Source organism: Anser anser, assembly GCF_964211835.1.
Source record: "Anser anser genome assembly, chromosome: 28".
Lineage (NCBI taxonomy): Eukaryota > Metazoa > Chordata > Aves > Anseriformes > Anatidae > Anser > Anser anser.
Window position 1 is genome coordinate 1,993,898 of NC_139749.1, and position 18,140 is coordinate 2,012,037.

The window sequence follows — 18,140 nt, forward strand, 5'->3', positions numbered from 1 at the left end:
GGCAATATAAAGAGGTCAAACATGCTGTGGTGGCTGTGCAAGACGTCTGTTTCTCTGTCGTGTTCTCAAAGAACATTGAGATTGAAAACATTGAGAACATTGCCATTCTTCCCGCTGAGAGAAGGGAGGAGGTTCAGGGGGCTGTCCTCTACAAGACCCACTGGGGACTCTGATCTTCAGTCGTAATGCCCTGCCCCAGCGGCCCAAAGGCCCCTTTAGCAAAGCCAGGAGTGCAGCCAGCGGCCCAACTGCCCCGGCTCTGAGGTTTGGGGGAAGTCTGGAAGAAGAAGGATGAAGAAATACCATGGGTCGAGAATGTGGTGCAATAGAGCTTTTATTGCAAGTCCAGGGGAGCAGGAAGATGGCAGAAAGGCAGCCCCAGGGCAGAGGCAGCCCCCAACTCCTTGCAAAAGGCAGAGAGAACGCGAGCAGCAGCCAGCCACAGGAACAGGCAGTTGGCTTTGGGCTGCATCACCCTGGGGGAGCAAGTCCTGAAGTGAAACTCAATTGGGACAGGAGAAAAAGGGAGCTAGGCCCCATGAAGGCATAGGGCCTCCAAGCTCTGGAGACCAGTGATGATGAAGGGGAGCCCTTCCTGCTGGTGTCATGTTGGGACGTTCCAGGGCAGCCCTGGAGCTCTCCTTCTTCAAGGGCTGGAGGCAGAGGTGGGCTTAACAGGGCCCGCAGTTGCCGCTGAGGTACCTGTGGCCCCGACGCCAGCCGCCGTATCCACAGCTCCCAAATGCTCCATAGCCCCCATAGCCTCCAAGGCCTCCATAGCTCCCAATGCCGCCATAACCCAAAAGGCCACCATAACCCCCAAGGCCTCCGTAGCCCCCAAAGCCACCACGGCCTCCAAAAGTGCCGCCGAAGCCCCCTGCCACACCCGGGACTCCCGCTGAGCCGACCACGGCATGCTGTGGGAAGGAGCTGAGGATGGGCCCGGGCAAGGTGAACACCGTGGCCGGGGGCTGGATCACCACGGTGGAGTCGGGGCACTGCTGCACGCAGGGCTCGTTGAAGCTGTCAGCCACTGGGACTGGGGCGGCCACCCCGCACACAGGGGCACACAGGCTGGAGCAGGACATCCTTCGATTTGCAGGCAAAACTGTGAGAGAAGGCAGAGCTGGGATCAGAACATCACCACATTGCAAATACCCTGTGGCTCTCCCGTTCTTGGAGCTTGTGCCCCAGGAAATGCTCTGCATCACATCAGGCAGTCAGAGCATAAAGACAATATTCATTTGGAAAGCTAGTGTAGACCACTTACTCCCCCTGACCCTTAGGACATAAGAAAAACCACATCATCCAAAGCACATGGAAAGAGACTGAGCACCCAAAGGATACAATTGCGTTGGGAAGCTCAGAGCACCATGCCTAAAAGTTTCAATATCCATCCTTTCCAGAGCTATGAAACACTACTGTCACAACCAAGCTTATACAACACTACAAAAAGAATGGTAGAACAAACACCAATAGATGCAATTGATGAAACGATTGCTGAGGAAAAGAAGAGGCACATAAGGCATGGACTTACCCAGGTGATCTGGTAAGAGACAAGTGGAGGAAGCAGGATAGAGGGCTGTGAAACCCTCAGCCCTTTTATACCTGTCCCAGACAGCCTGCAGCATTGAACAGAGGTGGAAGCCCCAGATATTCATGCAATAAAGACATCACAAATCATGACACGTGTGGAAACGCGGGGCAATTTTATCCCTCCCCATTGAGGACACTGAGGCTCAAATGTGCCCTGGGGAAGAGGAACGTGATGGAAGGGACAGGCCGTGACAGTCACATGAAAGGCTAGGTGCTGCTGAAGCTGACCTCACAGCACCAATAAGCCCCAATGAGTTCCTAATCCCCTGGGCAGATCGGGCTTCACCTACAACACCAACATAGCCACAGCTCTCTGCTTGGCCTTCAGGAGAACTGGAGAGTAAGGAGTAGCACATGTCCCACAGGGCAGGGAGAAGGACAACGGTTAGGGATGCTCCTGAACTCCCACCCGAGTGCCTCGCAGCCCTTGCCTGTACAGGGAGATGGTGAGTGTTTGGGAGCTGCTGCAAGTGAGTGGGATGGCTTCATCCCTTCACCCAAACTTCCACCACCTCTGTTTACCAGCCCGTAAAAGGGAGGTAATGGCAGGCGTGCTGGCTGTGCACGGGATTGCAAAATGCTTCTTCAACCAATTGCCCATGACTCTTCCACATAGACAAAGTTTAGGATTAGGAAGAAATCAGGGTTTATTGGTGGTGTGAGGTCAGTTTCAGCAGTGGCTGGCTTTTCATGAAGTTATGTGTCGTGGCCTGTTCCTCCCATCGGCACCCTGTTCCCCAGAGAACGTTTGCATTTCAATGTCCCTGATGGGGAAGGATATAATTGCCCCACATCTCCAAGTGTGTCATGATTCATGCTGGCTTTATTGCCTGAAAATCTGGGACTTCAAACACCACCCCCTGCCTGATGATACAGGCTGTCTGGGACAGGTATAAAAGGGCTGAGGGCTTTGCAGCCCTCTATCCTGCTTCCTCCACTTGTCTCTAAACAGATCACCTGGTAAGTCGTGCTCTTGGAGGCTTCTCGCGGCTCTCTCCCTGACTCCATCAGTACAGCCTCTCCCCAGATCCTTGCCTAATTCTGCCTGTTCTTTGCAGTACTCCTTGCCTGCGTGGAAGATGTCCTGCTCCAGCCTGTGTGCTCCTGTGTGTGGGGTGGCCGCCCCAGTCCCAGTGGCTGACAGTGCCAATGAGCCTTGCGTGCGGCAGTGCCCTGACTCCACGGTAGTGATCCAGCCCCCGGCCACGGTGCTCACCTTGCCCGGGCCCATCCTCAGCTCCTTCCCGCAGCATGCCGTGGTCGGCTCGGCAGGAGTCCCGGGTGTTGCAGGGGGCTTTGGCGGCACTTTTGGAGGCCGTGGTGGCTTTGGGGGCTATGGAGGCCTTGGGGGTTATGGTGGCCTTTTGGGCTATGGAGGCCTTGGGGGCTATGGAGGCCTTGGAGGCTATGGGGGCTATGGAGCCTTTGGGAGCTGCGGATACGGAGGCTGGCGTCGGGGCCACAGGTACCTCAGCGGCAACTGCGGGCCCTGCTAAGCCCACCTCTGGCTCCAGCCCCTGAAGAAGGAGAGCTCTGGAGCTGCCCTGGAACTTCCCCACCTGATGTTGCCATGAAAGGCTCCCCTTTAGAATCACTGGGCTTGAGAGCTTGGAGGCCTTGTGCCTTCATGGGGCCCCTCTGTCCTTCTCCTCGCTGCTTGAGCTTCGCTTCAGGACTCAATACCCCATGATGATGCAGCTAAGCACCAGACACCTCCTGTGGCAAGGCTGCTGCTCACCAGCGCTCTGCCTTCTGCAAGGGGTCAGGGGCTGCCTTTCTGCCATCTCCCTGCTCCCCTGGACCTGAAATAAAAGCTCTGTTGCACCTCATTCTGGACCCTGTCTTTTCTGTGACCCTTCCTCCATTCGCTTCTTTCTGTGAGGTTGGGGAGCTGCCACCGGGGAGTCCTCAGGGGGCCTGCAGGCACTCCCTCACCTCCTCCCCATGCCCTGCGCAGCACGGCCATTACAAGAGGGTCGCCACAGCCTCCCCAAGGGCAAAGGCCTGGTTAGAGTCAACTGGGAGGCCACGGGACAGAGGAAGGAGGCGGAGGGCCCCCCACCAGCCTTTCCTCCAGCCCCTCGGGTTTCCCTCCTCTTCCTCCCACATCTCCATGGAGCACTTGCACGCCTTTCCCCACCACTGGGCCAGAAGCTCTTCCCTGTATACACAGCTTGCCTGCTTGCTGCTGGTGGACACAGCTCTGCCCGGGTAGGACAGCAGTGCTCCACACAGCCCCATACTGCAGACATGCTGCCAGGCCATGGCTGCCCTTCCTCACACACCAGCACACCAAGCGACCTGCACGGCCAGGCCCCCAGAACACCTGGCCACAACAGCTGTGAGGAGGCACGACTGCTGCCTCCCACCACTCTGCCCTCACCCAGCATGCAGGGGATGCTATGTGAGGCAGCACCCAGTGGTTGGCTGGGGGTCCTAGCACTGGAGCCTGGGGAGTGGTGTGGATGGGCAGAAATGGAAAAGAGGTCCTCAAGCACAAGAGGAGACACACAAACTTCTGCGCAGGTGGTGGAGGAAAGCTGTGGCTGCTCGGACAGTTTGCTGCTGTTTTCCCCTTCCCCTGTCTTGACAATTACGGGTGATGCATGTTTTCTTGAGCCCCCAGCAGCGACCAATGTGCTGCCCCACTGCTCTTCTTGATTTCCCTGACAAGAATCGTCTCCACGAAAGACCACTGTGCAGAGCTAGGATCACACGATCGGAAGACTTTTGGGGAAGGAAGGGACATGAGGAGGGCACAGACACACACCTCCTACTCAAGTGCTCCGTGGATCTGGATGGCTGTGATGTGTTCATGGCTGTGAGGAGAACCTTGGGAAAACTTGGCTGTGTCTCCTTCACCCCTTCCCAGTGCCACCAGTTGCAGCTGGGCACATGAGCACAGTCAGCAGGTGGCAGGAGCCCTGACCATGCAGTGGCCGTCTCCCTGTCTCCCCAGACCTCCACGGGTGACCATAGAAAAGGCAATATAAAGAGGTCAAACATGCTGTGGTGGCTGTGCAAGACGTCTGTTTCTCTGTCGTGTTCTCAAAGAACATTGAGATTGAAAACATTGAGAACATTGCCATTCTTCCCGCTGAGAGAAGGGAGGAGGTTCAGGGGGCTGTCCTCTACAAGACCCCCTGGGGACTCTGATCTTCAGTCGTAATGCCCTGCCCCAGCGGCCCAAAGGCCCCTTTAGCAAAGCCAGGAGTGCAGCCAGCGGCCCAACTGCCCCGGCTCTGAGGTTTGGGGGAAGTCTGGAAGAAGAAGGATGAAGAAATACCATGGGTCGAGAATGTGGTGCAATAGAGCTTTTATTGCAAGTCCAGGGGAGCAGGAAGATGGCAGAAAGGCAGCCCCAGGGCAGAGGCAGCCCCCAACTCCTTGCAAAAGGCAGAGAGAACGCGAGCAGCAGCCAGCCACAGGAACAGGCAGTTGGCTTTGGGCTGCATCACCCTGGGGGAGCAAGTCCTGAAGTGAAACTCAGTTGGGACAGGAGAAAAAGGGAGCTAGGCCCCATGAAGGCATAGGGCCTCCAAGCTCTGGAGACCAGTGATGATGAAGGGGAGCCCTTCCTGCTGGTGTCATGTTGGGACGTTCCAGGGCAGCCCTGGAGCTCTCCTTCTTCAAGGGCTGGAGGCAGAGGTGGGCTTAACAGGGCCCGCAGTTGCCGCTGAGGTACCTGTGGCCCCGACGCCAGCCGCCGTATCCACAGCTCCCAAATGCTCCATAGCCCCCATAGCCTCCAAGGCCTCCATAGCTCCCAATGCCGCCATAACCCAAAAGGCCACCATAACCCCCAAGGCCTCCGTAGCCCCCAAAGCCACCACGGCCTCCAAAAGTGCCGCCGAAGCCCCCTGCCACACCCGGGACTCCCGCTGAGCCGACCACGGCATGCTGTGGGAAGGAGCTGAGGATGGGCCCGGGCAAGGTGAACACCGTGGCCGGGGGCTGGATCACCACGGTGGAGTCGGGGCACTGCTGCACGCAGGGCTCGTTGAAGCTGTCAGCCACTGGGACTGGGGCGGCCACCCCGCACACAGGGGCACACAGGCTGGAGCAGGACATCCTTCGATTTGCAGGCAAAACTGTGAGAGAAGGCAGAGCTGGGATCAGAACATCACCACATTGCAAATACCCTGTGGCTCTCCCGTTCTTGGAGCTTGTGCCCCAGGAAATGCTCTGCATCACATCAGGCAGTCAGAGCATAAAGACAATATTCATTTGGAAAGCTAGTGTAGACCACTTACTCCCCCTGACCCTTAGGACATAAGAAAAACCACATCATCCAAAGCACATGGAAAGAGACTGAGCACCCAAAGGATACAATTGCGTTGGGAAGCTCAGAGCACCATGCCTAAAAGTTTCAATATCCATCCTTTCCAGAGCTATGAAACACTACTGTCACAACCAAGCTTATACAACACTACAAAAAGAATGGTAGAACAAACACCAATAGATGCAATTGATGAAACGATTGCTGAGGAAAAGAAGAGGCACATAAGGCATGGACTTACCCAGGTGATCTGGTAAGAGACAAGTGGAGGAAGCAGGATAGAGGGCTGTGAAACCCTCAGCCCTTTTATACCTGTCCCAGACAGCCTGCAGCATTGAACAGAGGTGGAAGCCCCAGATATTCATGCAATAAAGACATCACAAATCATGACACGTGTGGAAACGCGGGGCAATTTTATCCCTCCCCATTGAGGACACTGAGGCTCAAATGTGCCCTGGGGAAGAGGAACGTGATGGAAGGGACAGGCTGTGACAGTCACATGAAAGGCTAGGTGCTGCTGAAGCTGACCTCACAGCACCAATAAGCCCCAATGAGTTCCTAATCCCCTGGGCAGATCGGGCTTCACCTACAACACCAACATAGCCACAGCTCTCTGCTTGGCCTTCAGGAGAACTGGAGAGTAAGGAGTAGCACATGTCCCACAGGGCAGGGAGAAGGACAACGGTTAGGGATGCTCCTGAACTCCCACCCGAGTGCCTCGCAGCCCTTGCCTGTACAGGGAGATGGTGAGTGTTTGGGAGCTGCTGCAAGTGAGTGGGATGGCTTCATCCCTTCACCCAAACTTCCACCACCTCTGTTTACCAGCCCGTAAAAGGGAGGTAATGGCAGGCGTGCTGGCTGTGCACGGGATTGCAAAATGCTTCTTCAACCAATTGCCCATGACTCTTCCACATAGACAAAGTTTAGGATTAGGAAGAAATCAGGGTTTATTGGTGGTGTGAGGTCAGTTTCAGCAGTGGCTGGCTTTTCATGAAGTTATGTGTCGTGGCCTGTTCCTCCCATCGGCACCCTGTTCCCCAGAGAACGTTTGCATTTCAATGTCCCTGATGGGGAAGGATATAATTGCCCCACATCTCCAAGTGTGTCATGATTCATGCTGGCTTTATTGCCTGAAAATCTGGGACTTCAAACACCACCCCCTGCCTGATGATACAGGTTGTCTGGGACAGGTATAAAAGGGCTGAGGGCTTTGCAGCCCTCTATCCTGCTTCCTCCACTTGTCTCTAAACAGATCACCTGGTAAGTCGTGCTCTTGGAGGCTTCTCGCGGCTCTCTCCCTGACTCCATCAGTACAGCCTCTCCCCAGATCCTTGCCTAATTCTGCCTGTTCTTTGCAGTACTCCTTGCCTGCGTGGAAGATGTCCTGCTCCAGCCTGTGTGCTCCTGTGTGTGGGGTGGCCGCCCCAGTCCCAGTGGCTGACAGTGCCAATGAGCCTTGCGTGCGGCAGTGCCCTGACTCCACGGTAGTGATCCAGCCCCCGGCCACGGTGCTCACCTTGCCCGGGCCCATCCTCAGCTCCTTCCCGCAGCATGCCGTGGTCGGCTCGGCAGGAGTCCCGGGTGTTGCAGGGGGCTTTGGCGGCACTTTTGGAGGCCGTGGTGGCTTTGGGGGCTATGGAGGCCTTGGGGGTTATGGTGGCCTTTTGGGCTATGGAGGCCTTGGGGGCTATGGAGGCCTTGGAGGCTATGGGGGCTATGGAGCCTTTGGGAGCTGCGGATACGGAGGCTGGCGTCGGGGCCACAGGTACCTCAGCGGCAACTGCGGGCCCTGCTAAGCCCACCTCTGGCTCCAGCCCCTGAAGAAGGAGAGCTCTGGAGCTGCCCTGGAACTTCCCCACCTGATGTTGCCATGAAAGGCTCCCCTTTAGAATCACTGGGCTTGAGAGCTTGGAGGCCTTGTGCCTTCATGGGGCCCTTCTGTCCTTCTCCTCGCTGCTTGAGCTTCGCTTCAGGACTCAATACCCCATGATGATGCAGCTAAGCACCAGACACCTCCTGTGGCAAGGCTGCTGCTCACCAGCGCTCTGCCTTCTGCAAGGGGTCAGGGGCTGCCTTTCTGCCATCTCCCTGCTCCCCTGGACCTGAAATAAAAGCTCTGTTGCACCTCATTCTGGACCCTGTCTTTTCTGTGACCCTTCCTCCATTCGCTTCTTTCTGTGAGGTTGGGGAGCTGCCACCGGGGAGTCCTCAGGGGGCCTGCAGAAACTCCCTCACCTCCTCCCCATGCCCTGCGCAGCACGGCCATTACAAGAGGGTCGCCACAGCCTCCCCAAGGGCAAAGGCCTGGTTAGAGTCAACTGGGAGGCCACGGGACAGAGGAAGGAGGCGGAGGGCCCCCCACCAGCCTTTCCTCCAGCCCCTCGGGTTTCCCTCCTCTTCCTCCCACATCTCCATGGAGCACTTGCACGCCTTTCCCCACCACTGGGCCAGAAGCTCTTCCCTGTATACACAGCTTGCCTGCTTGTAGCTGGTGGACACAGCTCTGCCCGGGTAGGACAGCAGTGCTCCACACAGCCCCATACTGCAGACATGCTGCCAGGCCACGGCTGCCCTTCCTCACACACCAGCACACCAAGCGACCTGCACGGCCAGGCCCCCAGAACACCTGGCCACAACGGCTGTGAGGAGGCACGACTGCTGCCTCCCACCACTCTGCCCTCACCCAGCATGCAGGGGATGCTATGTGAGGCAGCACCCAGTGGTTGGCTGGGGGTCCTAGCACTGGAGCCTGGGGAGTGGTGTGGATGGGCAGAAATGGAAAAGAGGTCCTCAAGCACAAGAGGAGACACACAAACTTCTGCGCAGGTGGTGGAGGAAAGCTGTGGCTGCTCGGACAGTTTGCTGCTGTTTTCCCCTTCCCCTGTCTTGACAATTATGGGTGATGCATGTTTTCTTGAGCCCCCAGCAGCGACCAATGTGCTGCCCCACTGCTCTTCTTGATTTCCCTGACAAGAATCGTCTCCACGAAAGACCACTGTGCAGAGCTAGGATCACACGATCGGAAGACTTTTGGGGAAGGAAGGGACATGAGGAGGGCACAGACACACACCTCCTACTCAAGTGCTCCGTGGATCTGGATGGCTGTGATGTGTTCATGGCTGTGAGGAGAACCTTGGGAAAACTTGGCTGTGTCTCCTTCACCCCTTCCCAGTGCCACCAGTTGCAGCTGGGCACATGAGCACAGTCAGCAGGTGGCAGGAGCCCTGACCATGCAGTGGCCGTCTCCCTGTCTCCCCAGACCTCCACGGGTGACCATAGAAAAGGCAATATAAAGAGGTCAAACATGCTGTGGTGGCTGTGCAAGACGTCTGTTTCTCTGTCGTGTTCTCAAAGAACATTGAGATTGAAAACATTGAGAACATTGCCATTCTTCCCGCTGAGAGAAGGGAGGAGGTTCAGGGGGCTGTCCTCTACAAGACCCACTGGGGACTCTGATCTTCAGTCGTAATGCCCTGCCCCAGCGGACCAAAGGCCCCTTAGCAAAGCCAGGAGTGCAGCCAGCGGCCCAACTGCCCCGGCTCTGAGGTTTGGGGGAAGTCTGGAAGAAGAAGGATGAAGAAATACCATGGGTCGAGAATGTGGTGCAATAGAGCTTTTATTGCAAGTCCAGGGGAGCAGGAAGATGGCAGAAAGGCAGCCCCAGGGCAGAGGCAGCCCCCAACTCCTTGCAAAAGGCAGAGAGAACGCGAGCAGCAGCCAGCCACAGGAACAGGCAGTTGGCTTTGGGCTGCATCACCCTGGGGGAGCAAGTCCTGAAGTGAAACTCAATTGGGACAGGAGAAAAAGGGAGCTAGGCCCCATGAAGGCATAGGGCCTCCAAGCTCTGGAGACCAGTGATGATGAAGGGGAGCCCTTCCTGCTGGTGTCATGTTGGGACGTTCCAGGGCAGCCCTGGAGCTCTCCTTCTTCAAGGGCTGGAGGCAGAGGTGGGCTTAACAGGGCCCGCAGTTGCCGCTGAGGTACCTGTGGCCCCGACGCCAGCCGCCGTATCCACAGCTCCCAAATGCTCCATAGCCCCCATAGCCTCCAAGGCCTCCATAGCTCCCAATGCCGCCATAACCCAAAAGGCCACCATAACCCCCAAGGCCTCCGTAGCCCCCAAAGCCACCACGGCCTCCAAAAGTGCCGCCGAAGCCCCCTGCCACGCCCGGGACTCCCGCTGAGCCGACCACGGCATGCTGTGGGAAGGAGCTGAGGATGGGCCCGGGCAAGGTGAACACCGTGGCCGGGGGCTGGATCACCACGGTGGAGTCGGGGCACTGCTGCACGCAGGGCTCGTTGAAGCTGTCAGCCACTGGGACTGGGGCGGCCACCCCGCACACAGGGGCACACAGGCTGGAGCAGGACATCCTTCGATTTGCAGGCAAAACTGTGAGAGAAGGCAGAGCTGGGATCAGAACATCACCACATTGCAAATACCCTGTGGCTCTCCCGTTCTTGGAGCTTGTGCCCCAGGAAATGCTCTGCATCACATCAGGCAGTCAGAGCATAAAGACAATATTCATTTGGAAAGCTAGTGTAGACCACTTACTCCCCCTGACCCTTAGGACATAAGAAAAACCACATCATCCAAAGCACATGGAAAGAGACTGAGCACCCAAAGGATACAATTGCGTTGGGAAGCTCAGAGCACCATGCCTAAAAGTTTCAATATCCATCCTTTCCAGAGCTATGAAACACTACTGTCACAACCAAGCTTATACAACACTACAAAAAGAATGGTAGAACAAACACCAATAGATGCAATTGATGAAACGATTGCTGAGGAAAAGAAGAGGCACATAAGGCATGGACTTACCCAGGTGATCTGGTAAGAGACAAGTGGAGGAAGCAGGATAGAGGGCTGTGAAACCCTCAGCCCTTTTATACCTGTCCCAGACAGCCTGCAGCATTGAACAGAGGTGGAAGCCCCAGATATTCATGCAATAAAGACATCACAAATCATGACACGTGTGGAAACGCGGGGCAATTTTATCCCTCCCCATTGAGGACACTGAGGCTCAAATGTGCCCTGGGGAAGAGGAACGTGATGGAAGGGACAGGCCGTGACAGTCACATGAAAGGCCAGGTGCTGCTGAAGCTGACCTCACAGCACCAATAAACCCCAATGAGTTCCTAATCCCCTGGGCAGATCGGGCTTCACCTACAACACCAACATAGCCACAGCTCTCTGCTTGGCCTTCAGGAGAACTGGAGAGTAAGGAGTAGCACATGTCCCACAGGGCAGGGAGAAGGACAACGGTTAGGGATGCTCCTGAACTCCCACCCGAGTGCCTCGCAGCCCTTGCCTGTACAGGGAGATGGTGAGTGTTTGGGAGCTGCTGCAAGTGAGTGGGATGGCTTCATCCCTTCACCCAAACTTCCACCACCTCTGTTTACCAGCCCGTAAAAGGGAGGTAATGGCAGGCGTGCTGGCTGTGCACGGGATTGCAAAATGCTTCTTCAACCAATTGCCCATGACTCTTCCACATAGACAAAGTTTAGGATTAGGAAGAAATCAGGGTTTATTGGTGGTGTGAGGTCAGTTTCAGCAGTGGCTGGCTTTTCATGAAGTTATGTGTCGTGGCCTGTTCCTCCCATCGGCACCCTGTTCCCCAGAGAACGTTTGCATTTCAATGTCCCTGATGGGGAAGGATATAATTACCCCACATCTCCAAGTGTGTCATGATTCATGCTGGCTTTATTGCCTGAAAATCTGGGACTTCAAACACCACCCCCTGCCTGATGATACAGGCTGTCTGGGACAGGTATAAAAGGGCTGAGGGCTTCGCAGCCCTCTATCCTGCTTCCTCCACTTGTCTCTAAACAGATCACCTGGTAAGTCGTGCTCTTGGAGGCTTCTCGCGGCTCTCTCCCTGACTCCATCAGTACAGCCTCTCCCCAGATCCTTGCCTAATTCTGCCTGTTCTTTGCAGTACTCCTTGCCTGCGTGGAAGATGTCCTGCTCCAGCCTGTGTGCTCCTGTGTGTGGGGTGGCCGCCCCAGTCCCAGTGGCTGACAGTGCCAATGAGCCTTGCGTGCGGCAGTGCCCCGACTCCACGGTAGTGATCCAGCCCCCGGCCACGGTGCTCACCTTGCCCGGGCCCATCCTCAGCTCCTTCCCGCAGCATGCCGTGGTCGGCTCGGCCGGAGTCCCGGGTGTTGCAGGGGGCTTTGGCGGCACTTTTGGAGGCCGTGGTGGCTTTGGGGGCTACGGAGGCCTTGGGGGTTATGGTGGCCTTTTGGGCTATGGAGGCCTTGGGGGCTATGGAGGCCTCGGAGGCTATGGGGGCTATGGAGCCTTTGGGAGCTGCGGATACGGAGGCTGGCGTCGGGGCCACAGGTACCTCAGCGGCAACTGCGGGCCCTGCTAAGCCCACCTCTGGCTCCAGCCCCTGAAGAAGGAGAGCTCTGGAGCTGCCCTGGAACTTCCCCACCTGATGTTGCCATGAAAGGCTCCCCTTTAGAATCACTGGGCTTGAGAGCTTGGAGGCCTTGTGCCTTCATGGGGCCCCTCTGTCCTTCTCCTCGCTGCTTGAGCTTCGCTTCAGGACTCAATACCCCATGATGATGCAGCTAAGCACCAGACACCTCCTGTGGCAAGGCTGCTGCTCACCAGCGCTCTGCCTTCTGCAAGGGGTCAGGGGCTGCCTTTCTGCCATCTCCCTGCTCCCCTGGACCTGAAATAAAAGCTCTGTTGCACCTCATTCTGGACCCTGTCTTTTCTGTGACCCTTCCTCCATTCGCTTCTTTCTGTGAGGTTGGGGAGCTGCCACCGGGGAGTCCTCAGGGGGCCTGCAGGCACTCCCTCACCTCCTCCCCATGCCCTGCGCAGCACGGCCATTACAAGAGGGTCGCCACAGCCTCCCCAAGGGCAAAGGCCTGGTTAGAGTCAACTGGGAGGCCACGGGACAGAGGAAGGAGGCGGAGGGCCCCCCACCAGCCTTTCCTCCAGCCCCTCGGGTTTCCCTCCTCTTCCTCCCACATCTCCATGGAGCACTTGCACGCCTTTCCCCACCACTGGGCCAGAAGCTCTTCCCTGTATACACAGCTTGCCTGCTTGTAGCTGGTGGACACAGCTCTGCCCGGGTAGGACAGCAGTGCTCCACACAGCCCCATACTGCAGACATGCTGCCAGGCCATGGCTGCCCTTCCTCACACACCAGCACACCAAGCGACCTGCACGGCCAGGCCCCCAGAACACCTGGCCACAACGGCTGTGAGGAGGCACGACTGCTGCCTCCCACCACTCTGCCCTCACCCAGCATGCAGGGGATACTATGTGAGGCAGCACCCAGTGGTTGGCTGGGGGTCCTAGCACTGGAGCCTGGGGAGTGGTGTGGATGGGCAGAAATGGAAAAGAGGTCCTCAAGCACAAGAGGAGACACACAAACTTCTGCGCAGGTGGTGGAGGAAAGCTGTGGCTGCTCGGACAGTTTGCTGCTGTTTTCCCCTTCCCCTGTCTTGACAATTACGGGTGATGCATGTTTTCTTGAGCCCCCAGCAGCGACCAATGTGCTGCCCCACTGCTCTTCTTGATTTCCCTGACAAGAATCGTCTCCACGAAAGACCACTGTGCAGAGCTAGGATCACACGATCGGAAGACTTTTGGGGAAGGAAGGGACATGAGGAGGGCACAGACACACACCTCCTACTCAAGTGCTCCGTGGATCTGGATGGCTGTGATGTGTTCATGGCTGTGAGGAGAACCTTGGGAAAACTTGGCTGTGTCTCCTTCACCCCTTCCCAGTGCCACCAGTTGCAGCTGGGCACATGAGCACAGTCAGCAGGTGGCAGGAGCCCTGACCATGCAGTGGCCGTCTCCCTGTCTCCCCAGACCTCCACGGGTGACCATAGAAAAGGCAATATAAAGAGGTCAAACATGCTGTGGTGGCTGTGCAAGACGTCTGTTTCTCTGTCGTGTTCTCAAAGAACATTGAGATTGAAAACATTGAGAACATTGCCATTCTTCCCGCTGAGAGAAGGGAGGAGGTTCAGGGGGCTGTCCTCTACAAGACCCACTGGGGACTCTGATCTTCAGTCGTAATGCCCTGCCCCAGCGGCCCAAAGGCCCCTTTAGCAAAGCCAGGAGTGCAGCCAGCGGCCCAACTGCCCCGGCTCTGAGGTTTGGGGGAAGTCTGGAAGAAGAAGGATGAAGAAATACCATGGGTCGAGAATGTGGTGCAATAGAGCTTTTATTGCAAGTCCAGGGGAGCAGGAAGATGGCAGAAAGGCAGCCCCTGTCCAGGAGCATCCACCAACTCCTTGGAAAAAGCACAGAGGATGGAACCAGAAATGGCACCACAGGAACAGGAGGAAGGTGCTGGGTTGCGTATCACGGGGCAGCAAGTCCTGAAGAGAATCTCAAGCGGGGCAGGTAAAAGTCAGAGTTGCGCCCCATGCAGGCACGAGGCCCCCAAGCTCTGGAGGCCAGTGATGATGAAGGGGTGCCCTTCCTGCTGGTGTCATGGCGGGACATACCAGGGCAGCTCTGGAGCTCTCCTTTGTCAGAGGTTGGAGCCAGAGGTGGGCTTAGCAGGGCCCGCAGTTGCCACTGAGGTACCTGTGGCTCCGACGCCAGCCGCCATATCCGCAGCTGCCAAATGCTCCATAGCCCCCATAGCCTCCAAGGCCTCCATAGCCACCAAGGACTCCGTAACCCCCAAGGCCTCCATAGCCCAAAAGGCCGCCATAGCCGCCAAGGCCTCCATAGCCCCCAAAGCCACCACGGCCTCCAAAAGTGCCGCCGAAGCCCCCTGCAACACCCGGGACTCCGGCCGAGCCGACCACGGCATGCTGCGGGAAGGAGCTGAGGATGGGCCCGGGCAAGGTGAGCACCGTGGCCGGGGGCTGGATCACCACGGTGGAGTCAGGGCACTGCTGCACGCAGGGCTCGTTGAAGCTGTCAGCCACTGGGGCCGGGGCGGCCACCCCGCACACAGGAGCACACAGGCTGGAGCAGGACATCCTCCACGCAGGCAAGGAGTACTGCAAAGAACAGGCAGAATTAGGCAAGGATCTGGGGAGAGGCTGTACTGATGAAGTCAGGGAGAGAGCCGCGAGAAGCCTCCAAGAGAATGACTTACCAGGTGATCTGTTTAGAGACAAGTGGAAGAAGCAGGATAGAGGGCTGCGAAGCCCTCAGCCCTTTTATACCTGTCCCAGACAGCCTGCGGCATCAAACATAAGTGGAAGCCCCAGATATTCATGCAAGAAAGCTGACAACCTTCATGACACAGGTGATGATGTGGGGCAATTATATCCCTCCCCACTGGGGACATGGAGGCGCAAATGTGCCCTGGGAAACAGGGAGGTGATGGAAGGGACAGGCCATGACACTCACCTACATGAAAGGCCAGCAGCTGCTGAACCTGACCTCACAGCACCAATAAACCCCAATGAATTCCTAATCCCCCAGGCGGATTGGGCTTCACCCGCAATGCCAACACAACCACAGCTCTTTGCTTCGCCTTCAGGTGAATTGGAGATCAAGGAGTACCCCTTTTCCCACAGAGCATGGAGAAGGGCAATGGTTAGGGATGCTCCTGAACTCCCACCCAAGTGTCTTGCAGCCCTTGCCTGTACAGGGTGATGGCGAGTGTTTGGAAGCTTCTGCAAGTGGGTGGGATGGCTTCATCCCTTTACCCAAACTTCCACCACCTCTGTTTACCAGCCCGTAAAAGGGAGATAATGACAGGCATGCAGGCTGTGCGCAGGGTTGCAAAGTGCTTCTTCGGCAAAATACCCGTGATTGTTCCACATAGGAAATGTTTAGGATTAGGAATTCATTGGGGTTTATTGGCGTTCTGAGATCAGCTTCAGCTGCTGCTGGCCTTTCATGTAGGTGAGTGTCATGGTCTGTCCCTGCCATCACCTCCCTGTTTCCCAGGGCACGTTTGCGCCTCCATGTCCCCAGTGGGGAGGGATGTAATTGCCCCACATCACCACCTGTGTCATGAAGGGTGTAAGCTTTACTGCATGAGTATCTGGGGCTTCCAATTATGTTTGATGCCAGGGGCTGTCTGGGACAGGTATAAAAGGGCTGAGGGCTTTGCAGCCCTCTATCCTGCTTCCTCCACTTGTCTCTAAACAGATCACCTGGGTAAGTCGTGCTCTTGGAGGCTTCTCGCGGCTCTCTCCCTGACTCCATCAATACAGCCTCTCCCCAGACCCTTGCCTAATTCTGCCTGTTCTTTGCAGTACTCCTTGCCTGCGTGGAAGATGTCCTGCTCCAGCCTGTGTGCTCCTGTGTGTGGGGTGGCCGCCCCAGTCCCAGTGGCTGACAGTGCCAACGAGCCTTGCGTGCGGCAGTGCCCCGACTCCACCGTGGTGATCCAGCCCCCGGCCACGGTGCTCACCTTGCCCGGGCCCATCCTCAGCTCCTTCCCACAGCATGCCGTGGTCGGCTCGGCAGGAGTCCCGGGTGTTGCAGGGGGCTTCGGCGGCACTTTTGGAGGCCGTGGTGGCTTTGGGGGCTATGGAGGCCTTGGGGGCTATGGTGGCCTTTTGGGCTATGGAGGCCTTGGTGGTTATGGAGGCCTTGGGGGCTATGGAGGCCTTGGAGGCTATGGGGGCTATGGAGCCTTTGGGAGCTGCGGATATGGCGGCTGGCGTCGGCGCCTCAGGTACCTCAGTGGCAGCTGTGGGCCCTGCTAAGCCCACCACTGGCTCCAGCCCCTGACGAAGGAGAGCTCCAGAGCTGCCCCGGAATGTCATAACATGACACCATCAGGAAGGCTCCCCTTTATCATCGCTGGTCTCCAGAGCATGGAGGCCTAATGCCTGCATGGGGCCCACCTCTGTCCTTCTCCTCCCTGCTTGAGCTTCTCTACAGGACTTGCTGCCCCATGACGATGCAGCCAAGCAACGGACGCCTCCTGTGGCATTGCGGCTGCTCACCAACGCTCTGCCTTCTGCAAGGAGTCAGGGGCTGCCTTTCTGCCATCTCCCTGCTCCCCTGGACCTGAAATAAAAGCTCTGTTGCACCTCATTCTGGACCCTGTCTTTTCTGTGACCCTTCCTCCGTTTGCTTCTTGCTGTAAGGCTAGGGAGCTGCCACTGCGGAGTCCTCAGGGGCTCCGTATGCACTCCCTCACCTCCTCCAAAAGCCCTGCGCAGCACGGCCATTATAAGAGGGTTGCCACAGCCTCCCCAAGGGCAAAGGCCTGGTTAGAGTCAGCTGGGAGGCCACGGGACAGAGGGAGGAGGCGGAGGTCCACCCACCAGCCTTTCCTCCAGCCCCTCGGGTTTCCCTCCTCTTCCTCCCACATCTCCATGGAGCACTTGCATGCCTTTCCCCATCCCTGGGCCAGAAGCTCTCCCCTGATGAAGGAGGGCTCTAGAGCTTCCATGGAACATCCCTACCTGATGTTGCCAGGAAGTGCTCCTCTTCAGCATCCCTGGGCTTCAGAGCCTGGAGGTTTCATGCCTGCATGGGGCCCATCTCTGTCTTTGTCCTTCCTGCTTGAGCTTTTTTTCAGGACTTGCTGCCCCATGATGACACTGCCCAGCACCATACGCCTGTTCCTGTGGCATTGCTGATGCTCACCTCTTCTCTTGTTTATGCAAGGAGTCGGGCCTGCCCCTGGCCAGGGGCTACCCTTCTGCTGTCTCCATGCTCCCTTGGAACTGAAATAAAATCTCTGTTGCACCACATTTTCGACCCCATTTTTTGCATGTTCCTACCTCCATTCACTTCTTGTTGTGAGGCCAGGGAGCTGCCACTGGAGCATTTTCAGGGGCCCTGCAGGCGTTCCCTCAACTCCTCCCCATGCCCTGTGCAGCACGGCCATTACAAGAGGGTCGCCACAGCCTCCCCAAGGGCAAAGGCCTGGTTAGAGTCAACTGGGAGGCCACGGGACAGAGGAAGGAGGCGGAGGGCCCCCCACCAGCCTTTCCTCCAGCCCCTCGGGTTTCCCTCCTCTTCCTCCCACATCTCCATGGAGCACTTGCACGCCTTTCCCCACCACTGGGTCAGAAGCTCTTCCCTGTATACACAGCTTGCCTGCTTGTAGCTGGTGGACACAGCTCTGCCCGGGTAGGACAGCAGTGCTCCACACAGCCCCATACTGCAGACATGCTGCCAGGCCATGGCTGCCCTTCCTCACACACCAGCACACCAAGCGACCTGCACGGCCAGGCCCCCAGAACACCTGGCCACAACAGCTGTGAGGAGGCACGACTGCTGCCTCCCACCACTCTGCCCTCACCCAGCATGCAGGGGATGCTATGTGAGGCAGCACCCAGTGGTTGGCTGGGGGTCCTA

At 57.2% G+C, this 18,140-nt stretch overlaps 6 protein-coding genes across 6 annotated transcripts; 4 read left to right on the forward strand and 2 right to left on the reverse strand.

Moving 5' to 3' along the window:
- Window positions 1-18: 18 nt before the first annotated feature.
- LOC310887641 (uncharacterized protein) lies at window positions 19-7,029 on the reverse strand. The gene is made up of 3 exons (XM_083813790.1): window positions 5,256-7,029; window positions 2,813-3,028; window positions 19-1,216 (listed from the first exon to the last, which is right to left on the reverse strand). Exons 1-3 carry the CDS (start codon window positions 5,785-5,787, stop codon window positions 672-674), a joined length of 1,293 nt encoding a protein of 430 aa, XP_083669916.1. The 5' UTR covers window positions 5,788-7,029; the 3' UTR covers window positions 19-671.
- Window positions 1,212-3,729, forward strand: LOC310887478 (uncharacterized protein). Its single transcript, XM_083813465.1, has one exon. The coding sequence runs from the start codon at window positions 2,676-2,678 to the stop codon at window positions 3,090-3,092; it is 417 nt and encodes a 138-aa protein (XP_083669591.1). The 5' UTR covers window positions 1,212-2,675; the 3' UTR covers window positions 3,093-3,729.
- A 53-nt stretch (window positions 7,030-7,082) lies between the features above and the next one.
- LOC310887482 (uncharacterized protein) lies at window positions 7,083-9,436 on the forward strand. Its single transcript, XM_083813469.1, has one exon. The coding sequence runs from the start codon at window positions 7,255-7,257 to the stop codon at window positions 7,669-7,671; it is 417 nt and encodes a 138-aa protein (XP_083669595.1). The 5' UTR covers window positions 7,083-7,254; the 3' UTR covers window positions 7,672-9,436.
- LOC310887642 (uncharacterized protein) lies at window positions 9,433-15,585 on the reverse strand. The gene is made up of 3 exons (XM_083813791.1): window positions 14,410-15,585; window positions 11,970-12,185; window positions 9,433-10,373 (listed from the first exon to the last, which is right to left on the reverse strand). Exons 1-3 carry the CDS (start codon window positions 14,840-14,842, stop codon window positions 9,829-9,831), a joined length of 1,194 nt encoding a protein of 397 aa, XP_083669917.1. The 5' UTR covers window positions 14,843-15,585; the 3' UTR covers window positions 9,433-9,828.
- LOC310887479 (uncharacterized protein) lies at window positions 10,369-12,918 on the forward strand. Its single transcript, XM_083813466.1, has one exon. It carries the CDS (start codon window positions 11,833-11,835, stop codon window positions 12,247-12,249), a length of 417 nt encoding a protein of 138 aa, XP_083669592.1. The 5' UTR covers window positions 10,369-11,832; the 3' UTR covers window positions 12,250-12,918.
- A 139-nt stretch (window positions 15,586-15,724) lies between the features above and the next one.
- LOC310887470 (uncharacterized protein) lies at window positions 15,725-16,913 on the forward strand. The gene has a single exon (XM_083813457.1). It carries the CDS (start codon window positions 16,097-16,099, stop codon window positions 16,529-16,531), a length of 435 nt encoding a protein of 144 aa, XP_083669583.1. The 5' UTR covers window positions 15,725-16,096; the 3' UTR covers window positions 16,532-16,913.
- The last annotated feature ends 1,227 nt before the right edge of the window (window positions 16,914-18,140 follow it).

Coding starts and splice junctions, on each gene's coding strand:
- LOC310887478 (XM_083813465.1), top strand. CDS start 2,676: ATGTCCTGCTCCAGCCTGTGTGCTCCTGTGTGTGGGGTGGCCGCCCCA.
- LOC310887641 (XM_083813790.1), bottom strand. CDS start 5,787: ATGCAGAGCATTTCCTGGGGCACAAGCTCCAAGAACGGGAGAGCCACA. Junction 3,029..5,255: donor CAGCGGCAACTGCGGGCCCT/GTTAAGCCCACC, acceptor CCGTATCCGCAG/CTCCCAAAGGCTCCATAGCC. Junction 1,217..2,812: donor TGAGGATGGGCCCGGGCAAG/GTGAGCACCGTG, acceptor TGCTCTGACTGC/CTGATGTGATGCAGAGCATT.
- LOC310887482 (XM_083813469.1), top strand. CDS start 7,255: ATGTCCTGCTCCAGCCTGTGTGCTCCTGTGTGTGGGGTGGCCGCCCCA.
- LOC310887479 (XM_083813466.1), top strand. CDS start 11,833: ATGTCCTGCTCCAGCCTGTGTGCTCCTGTGTGTGGGGTGGCCGCCCCA.
- LOC310887642 (XM_083813791.1), bottom strand. CDS start 14,842: ATGTCCTGCTCCAGCCTGTGTGCTCCTGTGTGCGGGGTGGCCGCCCCG. Junction 12,186..14,409: donor TGGCAACTGCGGGCCCTGCT/AAGCCCACCTCT, acceptor CCGTATCCGCAG/CTCCCAAAGGCTCCATAGCC. Junction 10,374..11,969: donor TGAGGATGGGCCCGGGCAAG/GTGAGCACCGTG, acceptor TGCTCTGACTGC/CTGATGTGATGCAGAGCATT.
- LOC310887470 (XM_083813457.1), top strand. CDS start 16,097: ATGTCCTGCTCCAGCCTGTGTGCTCCTGTGTGTGGGGTGGCCGCCCCA.